Source organism: Odocoileus virginianus, chromosome 13 (assembly GCF_023699985.2).
Source record: "Odocoileus virginianus isolate 20LAN1187 ecotype Illinois chromosome 13, Ovbor_1.2, whole genome shotgun sequence".
NCBI classification, from domain to species: domain Eukaryota; kingdom Metazoa; phylum Chordata; class Mammalia; order Artiodactyla; family Cervidae; genus Odocoileus; species Odocoileus virginianus.
In genome coordinates this window covers 19,125,440-19,144,455 of record NC_069686.1, presented here as the reverse complement: position 1 = coordinate 19,144,455, position 19,016 = coordinate 19,125,440, and the positions used below count along the sequence as shown (strand labels likewise).

The window sequence follows — 19,016 nt, the reverse complement described above, 5'->3', positions numbered from 1 at the left end:
GCTCGTTAGTGAATCTGTTGTAAAATAGTTTGGTTAAGCACCACCCCCTGGTGTCAGACACTTAGTTTATCTAGTCTTTTGTTGTTACAGGTATTTATCTACAACCTTAAATGCTACCTTTTATCTTCAGTGAATTGTATTTCCCCATATTAGTGAATTCTAATGTCTATTTATAGGAACATGGGTCTCTGTTTTAGTAAATTAACATTGTTTTCTGATTATCAGCACATGTTTATTAGAAATCATTTGGATAAGTTCAAAAAGTTTAACAAAGAACCTCAATTACCTGCAATCTTACCATCTAAAGGTAACTACTGTTAAAATACTTTTCCTTGTCCTTCTTTTTTCTGTGACTAACATTGCCCCTTAGCCACATTTCACGAAGATTTTGAGTAATTTGACGTATTTAAGTATGTTACAGTATGGCTGAAAGTTATCATAGGATGTTAGCTTTACAACTTATCCAACAGCTGAGGAGCTGTTAAATAAATCATGGCCTAACTGCAGATTGGAATGCTGTGCATTCAGTGAAAATTATGTTTCAAAACACTCTGGGTTCATAGATGTGCCTTCACATATGTGTATTTGCATATGCATTCAAGTGCCCAGGAAAATGGAAAGCTAAAAAGCCAGGATATTAAAAGGATAATTGGTGGATGGCAACATTTTTATTCTTTTAATTTATTTTCCCAACATGTTCACAGTGACTGAAATATTTGTATATTTTTTAAAAATATAGTTATAAAAATTATTTTTTTAAAGGGGACTACTAGTGGAAGATTTTAAAATTTGCTGAGAAGCTTCCTTTTAAAAATAACATTATAGGAAATTTCCTGGCAGACTCCATAAGCCGCGTGGTATGCCCAAAAGAAAAAGAAAAGAAAAATAACGTTATATTTTGGATTTCTTTGTGGATTGGGTCCGATTCTGTGTTCACCATGCATACCACTTTTATTCCCATAAAAGGCAGGAGAAATGTTAGCCAGGACTTCTCAGCCTTATTAGAAGTTACTACAGTTGAAGTAACTGTATTTAATAGAGAATTCTTGCCTAGATTTCCCATTATCAAGTGAAACCATCAAGGCCATTTTCAAAATTTTTGGAGTTGCTTTATGGGTGCCCCTTGTAAGATATTTCTAAATTAAAATATTCAAATTAATTCCACTACACTTCATACTCTTTGAAATGGGGGATATCTGAGGACATTCTGGAGCCAGTATTCACAACAGTATGGGGACATGGAAAATGTCATGTTCACTATTCCTTGTAATTTCCTCTGAGAGAGATTTTGAGATGATGGATGTTTTGAAGGAAAGGCCATTGAGATGAATTGCGTCTCCAGTATAATAACAGGCCTTTATCTTCTGAGCCATTTGCTGCATACTGGGCAGCATTAGGTATTCTCCTTAGAGGATAGAGGGACAGTAAGTGAAATTATTTCTATAGAAAACAATACCAAGACCATATCTACTGTTATATAGATGTACTCTTTCTTAATGTTACCTAAGTAATCTGCATTAAATCCTGCAAGATTTCAACTTCATTCTTATTTTGAGAAAATGAAATCCCATTATTTGGTAGCCATAATTTTTTTTATTCTAACACAGTGTTTAACTTTTTTAACTTACACCTCCGTTTGAAAAACATAAAAATCTCACTATTAGCCCCTTCTCTTTTCACTCATTCTGAAAACAGTGGGTTATTTGATATTTTCCAAATATGGTCTTATAATTGAAAAAGCTTTATAAGCACCATTTGAAGATTCTAACCTCCCAAAATTGACCTCTGCTAAAGGCTATGAATTGTTTCATGAACATATTTTGCTTTCAAATGTAGAATCAGAATACTTCATTTATGACGAATGTTTTATTTGGGCTTCTTTGGTGACACCAGTGGTAAGGAACCTGACATAAGAGATGCTGGTTCGATCCCTGAGTTAGGAAGATCCTCTGAAGAAGGAAATGGCAACCCACTCCAGTATTCCTGCCTGGGAAATTCCATGGCCAGAGGAGCCTGACAAGCTGCAGCTTATGGGGCCACAAAGAGTCGGACACAACTGAGTGACTGAGCACAGGCCACAGGGATGTTTTATTCGTTGTATGAAGTACAGTGTCGGTGAGCCTGAAGACACTTGCAGGAATTGTCAGTATCGTTGAGCATAAACTTTCCCAATGTTAATAAGCCTCAAACAAGTTAATACTGCCACGTTGTTTGTATACCCTTATATATTTTTTATGATGAAGAGTATTCTTACGTATGGACTTAAGGATCCTTGTTTGGAGAGACCTGCTCTTGGTGGGTGATTATGGTTTTTGGCTCTGGTCATTAAGTAGTAAATACACAGAACTGGCTTTAGGCTTTCTGGGTCAAATATTGACAGGGCTTTTTAATAATTACCCTGAAGTTTTCATAAGAATTGAACTTAGAAAAACCACTAACATCAGTATATTCATTTTGTTGGCTTTAATATTCTATCAAAATGGTTAATTATATTGCTTAATTCACTAGTAAAATATCAGTTAACAGTTTAATAGAAAATATCCATAAAGATTTGATATGTGCTTTAGAATCTGACTGTAGCTTGTCTTGGGAGTTGTAGATTATCAAGTAAGATGATTTTTTTTCCACACAATATATGCAGAGCCAAAGGAGTTACTTTGAGGGACTGTGTACGTCCTTTTGACATTGCGTATAAATTTACTACAGCATGAAGAGAATGGTGCTGGGGTTCTTTGGGTTTTGCTTGTGTGTGTGTGTTTTTTTTTTAAGCACCAGTGAGAAAGCATTTAAGCACATTTTCAGCAACAAGGAACCTTGTGGACATGGATAGATACATTGAGAAACTATCATAACCCACTATTGGAAACCAACCTCATGAATCACTAGATTCTAGTGTCATTCCATCAATTCATTGTTTTTCCTTGGACAGATTGTTGAACTTCTTTGAGCTTTGTTCTTTTTATCTGAAAAGTGGGGAGAGTAGGAATGCCTCCTCCAGTAGTAATGCCTTTTTTTAAAAACTAAAAACCACATCAGATAGTGTATATGAAAATACTTTGGAAAAGCATTGAGCACATTGTTTATTAAAACTGTGCTGTCCGCCACCTCATTGGTTATTCTGAAGATTAAATGGCATATTCCATGTAAAGCACTTAACATAGGGTCTGGAATGTGATTAAAAACTCAATAAATGTTAGCTGGTGCCTTTATAAGCATTTACATTATTTTGTCACCCATTGAGAACCACTACTCTAGTGACAGTACTGTTAAAATAAACTTGTAAACATTTTAAATAGTATTTCCACTTAGTCACTCAGCAGCTACTTTTTTCCATGTACCTGACCGTGTACTTTACTGCTATTTCAAGTTTTGGATCAGAGCAGACCCATTAATTCTCTAAATGTGCTTAATTTTTGAAGATCCTCTTTTTTGAGGAAATTTTTTATCTGTGTGTTAAAAGACAGATGCGTGCCAGTGTTCTTTTCATTGCTTTGCCATTTTTGTTGCTGAACACGTGAACTAAAATGACTAAAAGTCTGTATGATTAAAACGATCTTGTTGAGTTTGATCTACACTATAGAATCAATAGATAGCTTAGCAAGAGGCTTCTTTCTTGCTGAGTCATTAAATCTTAAAGACTGTCTAGTCAGCCTCCTCACTGCACAGCTGAGGAAAAGGAACAGGAGAGATTATCACCTGAGGTCCCAAAGCAAGTTTTCTTTCCCTAAGAAACAGGTACCTGAGGTGATATTTGAAGAGTATAAAATGAGATCACATGTTGTCAGAGTTTTAGTTTCTTTTAGAGCAGACTGATTTCTTTTATTATTGTTTTTCTAACCTACAGATCTATATTAGAAAGCTATTATGTCATGATGGGTTTTTACTTCATTTAGTTATCAGAATTTTATTTCTAATTGCTCCATATGTTACAAGTTATAGGGTCAGAATCAGGAGAGCAATATCCTTTGAGTTATTTTGGTAGAACATGTGAGAAGAATGTTTTAACAGGTGAGCCTTGAACTCTTCTAGTCTGTTTCAAAATTATTTACCACACAATTGTGCGTGCATGCTCAGTAACTTGAGTCGTGTCTGACTCCTTGCAACCCCATGGACTGCAGCCCACCAGGCTCCTTTGGCCATGGAATTCTCCAGGCAAGAATACTGGAGTGGGTTGAGATGCCCTCTTCCAGGGGATCTTCCTGATACAGGAATCAAACCCACATCTCCTGCATTCCCAGTCAGAAGCTTGGATATCTTTGCATATAAGCTTATAAAACACCTAGTCTGGTGATATCCTGTGTTCAGAAAGTAGCATGTGGTTTCCTTTCATTACTTTAAGGTATTAGTTCTGTATCCTTTAGTTGGAAGTACATAAGTAAAGAGATGAATACTTCGCTGGAAATCAATCCAGTATAGAATGATTAGGTCTGTGCACAAAGAAGTCAGTCACAAAGATCACATATTGAATGATTTTATATGAGACATCCAGAATAGGCAAATCCACAGAAACAGGAACTCCGATAGTGTTCCAACCAGGGGCTGGGGCAATGAGGAGCAGCTGTTTAATGGGTACAGGCTGTCTTCCTGGGGTGACCCTAACTAAGTCATGAGTTTTTGGTACTTCTCTATTTTGACATTTGTCAGTTCTGTCATGATTCACTAAATTGATCTCAGAACCCACTGAAACTGCCTGTAGTGATTGAGTGAATCCACATTAGGGATTATTTATGTATAGTTGGTGATTCAGAATCCAGCTTCCAATCATTATGCTAATTTATTTTTATGTGGTAGAGATGGCTGCCCCTTCACTCTGCACTTTCTGTCATAAACTCACCTTTTGCTTCTTGGAAGAGTATAAAATGTGTAGCATATGCCATCTTGCTTATTGTAGCTGTTTTTTCTAGAGTGCTTATGGAGAATTATTTCTTTTTATGTTGTGAAGAAGAATGAGTGTTAGAGCAAGTAACTTTGTGGCCTTTACATTGACTGCTTAGTCCTTTTAGACTTAATTGCTGGCTTTCAAACTGTGTCCCTTGTAGGTGAGGTGTTAGGTGTATGTTCTTAAGATTGTGGTGATTTCATTTCTGCTTTTTGGATTGAAGGACCACATCTTAAGACTTTTTATACGTAAGTGTACTGCTTGATGAATTTTCAGAAACAACACAGTCGTGTAACCATCTTTCTTTCACTTTCTGGTGACACCCTTCAGTTCAGTTCAGTCGCTCAGTTGTGTCCGACTCTTTGCAACCCCATGGACTACAGCACACCAGGCCTCCTTGTCCATCACCAACTCCCAGAGCTTGCTCAAACTCATGTCCATTGAGTTGGTGATGCCATCTAACTATCTCATCCTCTGTCATCCCCTTCTCCTCCTGCCCTCAATCTTTCCCAGCATCAGGGTCTTTTCAATGAGTCAGTTCTTCGCATCAGGTGGCCAAAGTATTGGAGTTTCAGCTTCAACATCAGTCCTTTCAATGAATTTTCAGAACTGATTTCCTTTAGGGTGGACTGGTAGGATCTCCTTGTAGTCCAAGAGACTCTCAAGAGTCTCCTCCAACACCAGTTCAAAAGCATCAATTCTTCAGCACTCAGCTTTCTTTATAGTCCAACTCTCACATCCTTACATGACTCCTCGAAAAACCATAGCCTTGAGTAGTCAGACCTTTGTTGGCAAAGTAATGTCTCTGCATTTTAATATGCTGTCTAGGTTGGTCATAACTTTTCTTCCTGGGAGTAAGCATATTTTAATTTCATGGCTGCAGTCACCATCTGCAGTGATTTTGGAGCCCAAGAAAATGAAATTTGACACTGTTTCCACATTCTCCCCACCTGATTGCCATGAGGTGATCGGACCAGATGCCATGATCTTCGTTTTTTGAATGTTGAGTTTTAAACCAGCTTTTTCACTCTCCTCTTTCATCTTCATAAAGGTGAAAGTTCCCTCTACACTCTCTGCCTTTAAAGTGGTATCATCTGCATATCTGAAGTTGTTATTTCTCCTGGCTGTCTTGATTCCAGCTTGTGATTAATCTGGCCTGGCATTTTGCATGATGTACTTTGCATGTTAAGTTAAATAAGCAGGGTGACAATATACAACCTTGATGTACTCCTTTCCCAATTTTGAACCAGTGCGTTGTTCTTTTGTTTAGTATCTGCTAAAACCTTTTTTCCATTTTTTTAAGTTGTCTATCTTTTTTAAACAGATTTATTGAGATTATAATTTACATGAAATCATATTTTAAACTTTAAAATTAAAACTTTAAAAATCATGTTTTAAACTTTACAGTACAGTGGTTGTTTAGTGTATTCACAGAGTTGTGTAACCATCATTAGTATCTTCATTCAGGACCTTTTTATCACCCCCAGAAAGAAACTCTATACCCCTTAGCAACTGCTTTCTGTTCCCCCTGCTCCCATCCCCTGGTCACTAGTAATCTACTTTCTGTGGATTTGCCTATTCTGGACATTTCTTATAAATGGGATTACATATTATATGGTCTTTGTGACTAGCTTCTTTCACTTAGCACAGTGTTTTCAAGGTTCACTCATGTCTTAGCATGTGTTAATACTTAATTTCTTTTTATTGCCAAATAATATTCCATTCTATGTGTACCACCTTTAGTTTATTCATTTATTGGTTGAAGGACATTTGGCTTATTATCACTTTCTGGCTGTTATGAATAGCACAGCTATGAAATTTGTGTGCAGGTTTTTACATAGACATGTTTATTTCTCCTGGTTATATACCTAGAAATGAAATTGCTAGGTCATGCAATAACTCTGTATTTAACATTTTGAGGATCTGCAAAACTGTTTTCCACAGAGGCTGCACCATTTTAGATTTCCACCATCAGTGTATGAGGATTCTAGTTTCTCTACATCCTTACCAATCCTTGTTATTGTCTTTTTACTTCAGCAGTTTTTGTGAATGTGATGTGGTGTCTTATTGTGGTTTTACTCTCCTCCTTTTTGATTTTCAGTAGTTTAGGATTCGTTCTAAATGCAGTTCCTTTGTTGAATACATAGCCTATCTTTTCACTCTCTTAATTGTGTCTTTGATGAGCAGAAGTTCATAGTTTCAGTAAAGTTTATCAAGTTAAAAAAAAATTATGGTTAGCCTTTTGTGTTTGGTTTAAGAAGTCGTCATACTTGATGATCCAAAAGATGTTCTCTTGTTTTTCTCTAAAAGCTTCTTTGTTTTACCTTTTATGTTTAGATTTGCTATCCATACAGAATTGATTTTTGAGAGACAACATTAAAAAAGTGATTTGTCTCCTCTTCTTAGCTAACTAATGCTCTGTGTCTTTCCCTCCTTTTTTTTATGGAGTGAGAGAGAATTAATACATAGCCAGAAAAATAATGCAGTGTCCAGGAATTAATAGCTTATAAAAATTTGCCTCAGGTGGTGGTTTGTGGAATTAGGAAGTTGAACTTAAGGTTTGTATGACTCGTATCATATGTCAGAGACTTCACCAGGCATTTCATGAGGTTAAACTCATTCAATCTCTATGGTAGTCTTCTAAAGTAGATGATGTTATCTCTTCCTTGCAAATGAGAAAATTGAGACCCAGGAAGATAAACTTTTCACAGCTGAAAAAACTAATAAGTAGGCAAACCATGACTCAAAATCAAGAAGGTTTTGCTCTAAACTCTTTCATCTTTTCATTGTACATTTTTTCAAAATCATGTAAAATCTTAATTATTAAACTTTCAAATTTAATTTATCCATCTTGAACTTCCATGATATTTGACCCAATAATAAATAGCCCATGAGGCCAGGTATATGTATTTTTTCTTTTCTTTTTTTCTATTTTAATTAAGATGGTTCAGGAAGCTGGTGATGAATCAACAGTCAAGAGATCTCTCATACGGGACAAAGTAGTGGAGTGATATTCTGATGCTTGAGATATTAGATGCCTGAGAGATTCTCATCAGTGGATAATATTGCCAGAGAAACTTGCCTGTGTGGATGTTTAATTTGCGTTGTTGTGGAGTTTATTTTCCATGCTGTAAAATGTAAGAAGTTCTGTTTTAAAGAATTAGGGTCAAAGAGCGCATTCTCTAGTGCCCCCTCTGCTGGCTTCCGAGCCATAGTTAAGTAAGATACCTCTTTGCCAGAGTTGTACTGGTACTAACAATGTAAATAAATTTAGGAAAGAAATTAATTTCAAGGTCCATTAGAAACAGATTGATGTTTGTCGCAGATGAGAATGAAAAATAGAGAAAGGATTATCTTGGTTTATTTATATTAGAATCAGAATTTAGCTATTGAATCTTTTGAGTTCTGGGGAAGAATAATCCTAATGGTATTAGAGACTTTCCATTTCAAACAGATAGTGGTAAAACTTGATACTTGGAGGGTGGCATGATAAGAATCAGTGTGTGGGATCACCTTGCTAGGCTGATGACATTACAAAGGTATTCGTAAAGGTAAACTGTTGGCAGCCTCAGCGGAGAAGTCTGATATTGATCAATTGACTATTTGGTTTCTTAAAAAAAAAAAAGAAAGTGGTAATTTGGGAACATTCTGAATCAGAGAATTATTTGATTAGTTGTGGATCCTGTTAAATGAGAAATTCCTCTCCAAGGGGGCTTCTAAGGTCTGCAGTAGCTATCTTCTTTTCACACCTCAGGCATTTCACACCTAATTGATAGGAACCTAACAGACAGGCATTTTACACCTAGAGGATCCTGACCTTTTGCCAGCTAGCTATGACTCAACTTCTCTGTTCTTATTGTAGCTCTAGGCAGCCACCCTTTTCCTTTTTGAGTTGCCATTTAAGGAGAAATCTGTGTGCCATTTTGGGTTCTAGACATTTTGCTTGATAATATATAGAGTATAAAATAAGCCCCATGTAAGAAAAGAGTATAAAGAAAATAAGCAGGTATGTACTGATTATTAGAACCAACACTTTTAAACAATAAGTCCCTTTGATATTTAACTTGTTTAATTTACAAAAATGGTTTTAGTCCCACATTTGCAGGAAATTTTACATAAAGCAAAATCAGTTTTAGTAAGTTAAACATTGAGCCATTTTTATAAAAAACTATTCCTTACTGTGACAAATGAAGAAAATCTAGTTTTTACTTCTTTGGAGGCAATAATAGTATAATTTGGCTTTAAATAAATAAAAGGTAGCATTAATCCAAAAATAATGAATGTATCATCAGTTCAAGATTAAGTCTCATTTGCGAAGTCTGATACTAGAAGGACGTATTCTGGGAACAACTTGGGTTCTGTTTTGAAAGTATTCAAATGATTTGTTACTGTGTGAATAGCTGCAGATTTGTATGTGGATGGATGTGGATCTTTTATTTGCATTAGCCTCAGAATTGATTATTAAAACTGTTTGGACTATTACAGAGGATCAACCTACAAATATAGTGCAAACTCTTTTCATGGGATAATTTTGACAGTATTTAGTAACATCAAGCAGAGTAAAAATTCCTTAAAACATGAAAATATTTTAGAGGATATTTTATTTATCCTCTATGAAAATACTTAGAGGATAATAGAAAAATTGTTTCTATTAACTTCTTGCTCTTTTGTTATTTCACTGCCATTACTAGCTACTGATATTTGTTTATTGCAAATATAGGAAGTTTAATAGTTTATTTTAATGCATTTGAAATTTGAGATGCTAAACATTTGAGTTGTTGAGAAGCTAGGTGAATCTTAATCTTCCAAATAAAACCCTCTGTAAGTCTAGCTGCATTCTTCCTTTCCATCCTTCTCACTGGACTAATGGTTAATAAGATATACTTTTGAGTTTCATCCCTACCATTTCCCCACTTTGAGATCATAGGCAAGTTATAAAATGGTTTCTTCACCTGTAAAATAAAAGAATTGCAAAAATCCGTTATTTTAACACTTTATTTGGGTCATGGAGACACCCTTTAAGAATCTGATGAAAGCCTGAAAATTGCTGATTCATACAAAATGTTGCACTCTTTCTGTTCTCTACCATCTTGCTGTCTCTAGTTAGGGACATTATCCTCGTTTTTCATACTTCTGGGTTTTTACTCATATTATTCTTTCAACTTTCAGATGTTTTTTCTCATCCCCCTTAGCCTTCGTTAGTTCTACCCTCCTTTTAAAGCACAATTCATTTTATTTTTCTAGGAAACTTCTTCACTCAGATTTAATCTCACCCTTAAAGCTTTGTGCCTGTAACTCTCAACCTGTTTGCTTTTGTATTACAGTTATTAGAGGTCTGTATGTCCTCCGTCTGCCCTTCTTGCCTGTTACTCAGCAGATTATAATGTTTTGATAACAGCAGCTGTGTTCCTACATTAGATTTGTAACCAAATGGTACCTTGCTAGTAGTAGTCATGGGATAAATAGAATAAATTAATTTTAATTTGCCACTTAGTTGTAATGATTAACTGTCTGCTATGTCATGTGCTAAATGCTGGGAGGATTGTTTCCTCCCACCCCCTAAAAAGTGGAAAGTAGTGTGAAATAGAACCAGAGGGAAAACCTCATATATGAGATGAATTTAAAGAATGCGTAAAATTTAGGGAGCTACAGGGGCATTATCTGGAAGATAAGAGAAATGAGAAAACTAGTGACTACCTATGTTTTCTCATAAATGAGATTAATCTGTTTTTACTGAAGTGGTAGATATTAAAATTTAACTTTTAATTCACAATTAAGCTTTGCATTTTTCATTTTTGTTTTCACAGGTACAAGAAAATTCCCCAGGACATAGAGCTGGACTGGAGCCATTCTTTGATTTTATTGTTTCTATTAATGGTTCAAGATTAGTAAGTTCAGCTTTTTGTAGTTTCACCTATGATATTTTGTCATCTTTTGAAAATAGAGTTTTTCAGATTATCTGAGATGGATATTTATTTATTCAGTTACAAACATTACATAGAGTATGATACCAATAAAATAACCATGTGTTAGTAAACATGAGAATGTCAAATATATTGATAGAATACTACACCTCACACTCCAGTGGTTAGGGGGAGGAAGAAAGACACTGGAGACTTCTACTTTGCATATTAAATATTTATTTATTTTTTAAGCAGAAAGATGTGATTTTGTTGCTTTTTCAAAAAATGTCAGACTTATAGGTTATTGACAAATGATTTAGTAATGACTTATTCTCAAATAACTTGTCAATTTTCTTGTCACTCAGTTCCCTGATACAGAAATAGTGTTATAAAACTAGAAGAGATGTGTTCCAAAAGTGCAGAATTAAAACCACTTTTCAAAAGTTGCTTCTAGTTTACATGTAATAAAGTCCAATAGGAAGGAAACTGAATTAAAATTTCAGTAAATTCTTATGACAATGGCTATTTGGTTGGTTTATTTTTTCACAACAGTCTAAGTTTTTGTTCATTACTTACTGACATGTCTTACATACTGGCCTTTATTCATTTACATAATGAAATATTTAACATACTATTTCCTACCAGTTTGTACTAAGTGTATATGTGAGGAGTAAAGTCCAAAATTAAACTTTAACTCCAGCAGTGTTTTAGATTTTAAAATCAGCCACGCCAACTCTGTTAGTAGTATATCTTCTTGTGGAATAATTAGAGTTTTTTATCATTGAAGCCCTGGATCATTTCAAATAATGGTGGGTTGCAAATTCCATGATTCCATAGCTGGCTATTAGAAAAAAGTCAGAAGCTGTTGCTAATGTTACTGAACACAAATTTGTGTGCCTGGTGCACAGTGAGGCCAAACAATACCGAAATGTTAGAGTTTATAGCAGAGAAAGGTTTATTCCAGGACAAGCAAGGAAAAGTGGTGGTTCATGTTCAGAAAAACGCAGACTCCCTGAAGGGTTTCAGCAAAGCATTTTTGAAGTCAAGGTGAGGGAGGGGTATCCCAGGGTATGTGGTCAGCTCATGCACAGTTCCCTGATTGGTTGGTGGTGATCAGTCCTTAGGCATCAGAAGGTCTGTGGCTACCTGCTTATAATCTTCAAGTGGTTATTTCTTGCTTTTGGTGGTAGTTTTTGGCGTCTGAAAAACTTAGGAAATACGCGTGAGATACTGTAATCTGGGTACCTGAGAGAGGAGCTGCAGCAGAGGATACGGGGGAAGGCCTGTCCCCAGAAGGCCCTGTAGAACCCTACTCGGTTACACTGATCACTTCCTAGTTTCTTGACATTCTTTTACTTTGAGGAATGTTGAGTGTTAATGAAACCTCCGCTTATTGAATGTTTTATTTATGTGAGTTATTAATATTACTCCAATAGGGTCATAGGATGCTTAAGCTAATTAACATTAGATTTTTATTTTATTTATTAAGAAAAATTTCTATGTTTACAGAATAAAGACAATGATACTCTTAAGGATCTACTGAAAGCAAATGTTGAAAAACCTGTGAAGATGCTTATCTACAGTAGTAAAACACTGGAGCTGCGAGAGACCTCAGTTACACCAAGTAACATGTGGGGTGGACAGGGCTTGTTGGGAGTCAGCATTCGTTTCTGCAGCTTTGATGGGGCAAATGAAAACGTTTGGCATGTGTTGGTAGGTATCAACTGTGAACTGTTACTTGCAGTTTAAGAAACAGTGTAGAAAGGTGTTTTAATAGTGGTGGTTTCCAATTTGGGAGACTGTAGGGCTATTACTATTATTAGGCTACTTTAAGTTTCTGAAAATCAAAATTGCTTTTAAAATATATATTAATAGAAAAGAAAAACAGCTTGAGGAGGAAAAGCAAATGTGATGCCTAAACATTTTTTCTAATGATTTATCCATTAGAAGAAGTTAAATTAAAACAAATAGCTGCAGAAATATTTTAAATATTTATAAAAATATTGTTGGGTTTTTTTTATGTTTGGGAGATTTAAATAGGTGTATCTTATAGCTTCTGATCCGACATGGTCTCTTTTTTTTTTTGTATGTGTATATATATATATTTTAATGAATTGAGAATAAGTTGTATACATGATGATTTTTTACATCTAGGTACTTCACTGTGTATTTCCTAATAATAGGTGTCTTCTCTTAAGTACCTGTGATGTAGTTATCTGCTTTATCCGACATGGTCTCTAACAAGACAAATATAAGAGAGTTTGAATTACTATAATGACTGAACTATACAGTTCGGAAGATTATTTTATATACAGTAATTTAATGCGGATGCTCCACTGGTAGCTCAGCAATAAAGAACCCTCCTGCCAATGCCAGAGACATGGGTTCAGTCCCTGGGTTAGGGAAATCCCTTGGAAGAGGAAATGGCAACCCACTCCAATATCTATGCCTAGCAAATCTCATGGACAAAGGAGCCTGTCCAGCTACAGTCCAAAGGGTCAAAAAAGAGTCAGACAGGACCTAGTGGCTAAACAATAACAACAGTTTGATTGTATCATCCTAGGAAGTGGAATCAAATTCTCCTGCAGCACTGGCTGGTCTTAGACCTCACAGTGATTATATCATTGGAGCAGATACAGTCATGAATGAGGTAATTTGTTTATTAATACTAAAAATAATTTAACATTTTATCACTAATGTTTAAATTCGAGTATATTTGCATACTTTACATTCAGAGTTGAAATTTAGGTCTTTGCTAATCAAGATAGCTTATGCTCCAGGGTGATAAGCAAAAATATGGAAGATGTCTTTTGTACCTCAAGATTAAATCAAATCATCATTTTGATTATTGATTTCATTTTCTCTTTTTCTAAGGTAGCAAAATTGGCTTACCTATTTTAGTTGGATCCTTTTCCTTGTTTGTTAGCTAGTAGAAATATGCATTACTCAATTACAAATGACAGGAAAAAAAGGTGCCCAGATAACCAGCTCTTAATAATAGGAAGAAAGCAGAATTTGTTGAATTTGGGTATAGAAAACTGTTAACTCAATTGCTGACTAGATCTTACAGAATTGAACATGAGGCCTTGCTGTATAAGTATACAATACCTTGTTGTATAGGTAGGTTTTAATAATACTGATTTAAGAAATGCTTTTTATGCCTAGGGGCATGGCCCAGGATTTGGTCTTTGTGTGTGTTTTGTTGTTGTTCTTTTAGGTGTGTTTTTTGTTTGTTTGTTTTAGATATTAACTAGGTTTGATATCTACTGTTTGAGATTTACTATTCAAAAGTTCAGTAACATAAAAACATTTTTCTCCTGTAATGCTTTTGCAGTCTGAAGATCTATTCAGCCTTATTGAAACACATGAAGCAAAACCATTGAAACTTTATGTGTATAATACAGACACTGATAACTGTCGAGAAGTGATTATTACACCAAATTCTGCATGGGGTGGAGAAGGCAGGTAAGGTCGCTTTTTTTACACTAAGTTACAACTGTTTAAATTTACTAGTCAGATCTGTTGTAAGCATTGTTTTTATTTTGAAACAAGTTATTGGTTTATAGTAAAACTTTTCGAGAAAAGCAAAGAGCCAACCTAGAATGTTGAATCCAATAATTCATTTTTTTAAAGCACAATTTAGTGAACATGGTACACAAACTCTAGTCCTTTTTTTTTTTTAACTCATCTAAGCACAAACTTTTTTGTTTTGTTATTTAGTAAAATAGTTTTCAGTTTTATTTTCCCAATTCTGTCCTCAGCAGTGGGACAATACAGTGTAACTTTCTCTAGTTGCTGGGGAAATTCCTTAGCACTTGGAGGAAACTGTTGGCTTTCAGAAATGAACAGAACAATTTTGACCAAAAGTTAGGCAAAATTGCAACAATAAAAAGGAGTTTAGAAAGAGGGTCAAGCCAAACAGAAAAGCAAACTTTATAAAATCAGTTTTCTGGGTGTTTTCTTCATATCAGTTTCCTAATTTCAAAAAGTCAAAGCACAGCATTCCTACTTAATATTATATCTGTAGGTCTTTTATTGTTTAAATTGTATAAATTTTTCATTATTTCGAAAGTTCTAAGAACCTTTTTAAATTTGAGGAGTTGTTGAGCATAAGCTCGATTTATAAGAAAGGCTTGGATTTGGGAAACTTCTTCCAATGTTTTTAGAAGTTCTAGTACTTGCCAGGTAAAGGATGACCTTAGTTGATGCAAACAGAGAAGGCCTCTGTTTGCCCACAATACCCTAATCCACACAACCCGAGATTCTCCAGCTGGATGTATGCTGCCACCAGAATGCTGACTTACTGTAATTTAAGAAAATGGGACAGAGAATCTGGCCTGTCTGGCAGCCGTACTTGATCAAGTTATGGTTTTTCAGTGTCCAGGTTTGTCAGAAAGGTGATCTTCTCAAGGTATTCAAAATTGATTTCATTCTAGAGGGACTGTCTCATATAAACTAAATTTGCAAATAAACTTCTGTATTCATTAGAATTGTGGATTTTCAGCTTACAATAGAAAAATGCCTCCTCTCCAGTCAGAAGAACTCTTAGATCCCATACTACCTCCTCCTTGCTCGGTGTGCATGAAATCATGGTCTAAGGAGGAAATTCCAGATGAAGTTCAACAACAAAGAACATTACTAGTTTGTTTCTTTTTAATTATGCTGACTAAATACTGTTACATGCTTGTTCTTGGCACCCTTCTTTTCTAGGCTAGCAGTTTCTCTTTTTCTGTGGAAGACATTTTTCCTTTTGACATGGTTTTGTGCTGTTGATCAGCTGTTGCTTTAGACAGGCCCATACATACCACCTTCTTGAGTCTGCCCCCATTTGGTATATGTGTGCCTCTGGTTTTCATTCCTTCCTCAGAGGCTGACCATATTGCATTCACTACAGCAGAAAATTTTTCTTAGCTTCATTCTTGGGCTGTCTTTAAATTTTTGGAGGGCCTCTCTCTTGCCTCAAGTGCCTTCTCTACCACCACTTAGTTCTTTTGACTAATAAGTAAATTTTAAATGCATTTTGAATGTTTTTAAATGCAGCTGCCTCTGAAAGGCTTTCATTGATCAGTATATTTCATCTCTCTTTCTTCTAAATCTATCTGAGATCCAGTTGAGTAAAAATTGCAGCTTGATGGTATAAGGGAGGAAAAGTGAGGGAACAAGTAATTTTGTAATGTGAAACACTGTTATGGAATCAGATTCAAATAAGAAGCTGCTTTCTCTCTCAGCTTTTGGTAGTGGTGGTAGTAGCCATGGAAATAATAGATGCCTTAACGGGATAGGCACAGAGGTATCTATGCATGTCCTACTCAGAAGGCACAAGTACTTTGGAAAGTATAAGCAATTATGATGGAAACATAAGTTGAAACCTGGTTGTGAAAAGTCTTAAATAGGGACTTAGAAAGGAAGAACTAATTGGCAGTTTCATCCGTAGTCCTGAGCAAGATGGGTAGATTGGCCTGGCTCTGGTCATGAGACACGCCTGATTTGGGGCATGACGGGCCCCCTGGTTGACGACAGTCCCACCAGCATTGCACACAGTGCCTGAGGAGTAGTTCTCTAAGGGGAAAAGGGGAACAGGAAAGTGGGAGGTCAGCAGACTGGAAAGAAGCATCATGATTGTATCTAGTTAGAAAAATGTCACTGGCGACATTAGGATGATGAATTAGGAGAAATCAGGATTAATTTGGATTGATATGTGTTGGTTCTGAAGTAGACCTATGGGTTGTGTGAATATCATTAGCATGCAAAAGTGCTTGGAACTCTTGAGTAGAAAGACTATATGTCATTCATTCAGCAAATAATCATTAAGTGTCTACCATGTTCCAGGAACCGTTAAGGCAGTAAACATAACAAGGTCTCTGCCCCCTTAACATCTTATTGGGGGAGACAGAAAATAAATATACAGTGTGCTCGATGGAGATAAATACTTGAAGGGAAATAAAGGAGAGTAAAGTTAGTGTCTGTGGTAGAGGGAAGCGTGCTTTTCATAAAGAGTGGTCAGATGAGATCTCTGATAAGAGACAGCATTTAAAAAAATGGAGATGTGTTGTTCTGTTTCAAAACCTCAAAGAAACATAAGCTGTGATTGGCAACAATAACTTTAAGAAAAAATTATATTCTCAGCCTAGGATGTGGCATTGGATATGGTTATTTGCATCGAATACCTACACGCCCATTTGAAGAAGGAAAGAAAATTTCTCTTCCAGGACAGATGACTGGTACACCGATTACTCCTCTTAAAGATGGGTTTACGGAGGTAAGGTAACTTTACTGCCTGTTTATGTCATAACTTTCCACCCAGATTAGTTGATGTGTGTGGTGATAGCACTTACTGAAACTGGGCAGATGAGTTAAATACTGATGAATAGGATTTGAAGTTCTTGTAGGATACCTAGATGGGTATCCTTTGGTTCTAGATTTCAAAAAAGAGGGCAGGGCTAGAGATACAGATTTGGGAATCATCAACATAGAGAGGGTAATTTACCCAATGGACATTGATTTAAGGGAAAAAGAAAAATGGGTTGGGCTTGGGTGGGTTAGAGGAACAAGGCTGGAATCTTGACCATTCATAGTATTTAAATGGACAGGCAGAGACAGGAGATTTAGCAGAGGATGGTCAGGAGAAGCCCAAAGGGAGAAAGGAGAGCGTCAGGAAAGCGGGCACAGGCAACTATGTGAGGAACTGCAGAGAAGCCAGGTGAGAGGAGGAGTGAAAAAACATGTCCTGGGCTGGAGCAGGGATGCAGATACCAACTTATTGGAGAGAGAGGGTGACTGGTGCGGGATAAGGTGATGACAGATGGTACTTATGATTTCAAGAAACTTGATTGAGAAAGCGAGGAGAGCTAGGGGTGTAGGAACAATTACATGATCAATGTGAGGCTATTTAAGGAGTACTGAGAGGTATTTGCACAGGCTTAGGGGCTTTTAAAATGTTTCCTGTGCAGGCCTTATAGGACAGTTAACTCTTGCCTGCACGAGTAAATAAAAACCAAACAGAAAGAAAATGCTGCAGTTGTAAAGAAAGGGCTGCTGCCATTTTATGGTTTATGGTTTGGCAATCCCTAATTCTAGAGGAAGTGAAGAAGAGCTGTGGGAATGTGTAACCTCTCCTCACCCCACCCATCATTGACTCATGGCCAGAGCCAGTGTCGTTATATATTCAGACTCCTGTTATCCTATATGCTGGCCCAGTCAGTGCTCTCTGCACCTGTAAGGCTCTGTGGGCAGTCTGAGAAAACCAGATGGGGAAATGGCAGCTGGGGAGAAGGGCCATAATACAGGTCATGTTGAAAAGTAACAGCGGACACTGGAGCTGGAGGAAGATGGAGGATTCAGGGGTGAAATCTGAAAAGCACCCATCCACCCATTTGTAGAGTCCATACAGATTCATTCACACCCCTACCCCATGCTCCCGAAGGTAGAGATGTAGTTCCCACATTCATTCACTGATGAGAAAAGATAAGGGGGACTCATGACGTTAGACATCATAAGAAATTTCTAAGGAATCTTTCATGGTATTAAGACTTCAGCTGACTTCTTCCATGAACAATAAAAATTAAAAACAAAAGTCTGGCTGAGAAATCGAAGAAGAGGAATGAAGTGGTGTTTTAACGGTTGCGTATAATCATTTTTGGCTGGCTAGGAAGGAGAAGAAAGAATCTCCTGGTGTCGAAGTGGCTAGAACAGTGTGTGTGACGGGCTGCATGCCATGTGGTAAGAGACCAGAAGTGACAGGATGGGGAGATGTCTGCAGCGTGACATCCGTGGCACCTATCAAAATTACGAAGGAGTATCTGAAAGCCAAAGTGCCAGGCGAAAACTTTTTGACAGTTTGTACATGATCGAAAAAGTATCTGTAGGACCAGTGAGAGCCAATATGTGTATTTTAAGTAAGCTTGAGTAATTTTCATTTTTTTCTTTCTGTTTTTTGGAAGGTCCAGCTGTCCTCAGTTAATCCCCCGTCTTTGTCACCACCAGGAACTACAGAAATTGAACAGAGTCTGTCTGGACTTTCTATTAGTTCAACTCCACCAGCTGTCAGTAATGTTCTCAGTACAGGTATGCAGAAAATAGATTTCTGTTTTCAGTCTGCTTTGTTTTACATGATATTCTTTTTTGTCCCAAGCTTTAGAATTTTAAAAGTTAATTCCGGTGTACTTTGAAAACTATAAATGTGCTCTGCATTGACAGGCCCTGTCTGTGAAAGCTGGTAGGTACTAAATTATCAC

At 36.4% G+C, this 19,016-nt stretch overlaps 1 protein-coding gene across 1 annotated transcript in view; it reads left to right on the top strand.

The window, feature by feature from the left end:
* GORASP2 (golgi reassembly stacking protein 2) overlaps positions 1-19,016 on the top strand; it is a 28,885-nt gene that overhangs the window by 2,868 nt on the left and 7,001 nt on the right. Inside the window, exons 2-7 of the mRNA XM_020900510.2 lie at positions 10,687-10,767; positions 12,292-12,495; positions 13,346-13,432; positions 14,117-14,247; positions 16,909-17,041; positions 18,723-18,846. Of these exons, the coding sequence (XP_020756169.2) occupies positions 10,687-10,767; positions 12,292-12,495; positions 13,346-13,432; positions 14,117-14,247; positions 16,909-17,041; positions 18,723-18,846 (760 nt within the window). The remainder of the gene's footprint in view (positions 1-10,686; positions 10,768-12,291; positions 12,496-13,345; positions 13,433-14,116; positions 14,248-16,908; positions 17,042-18,722; positions 18,847-19,016) is intronic.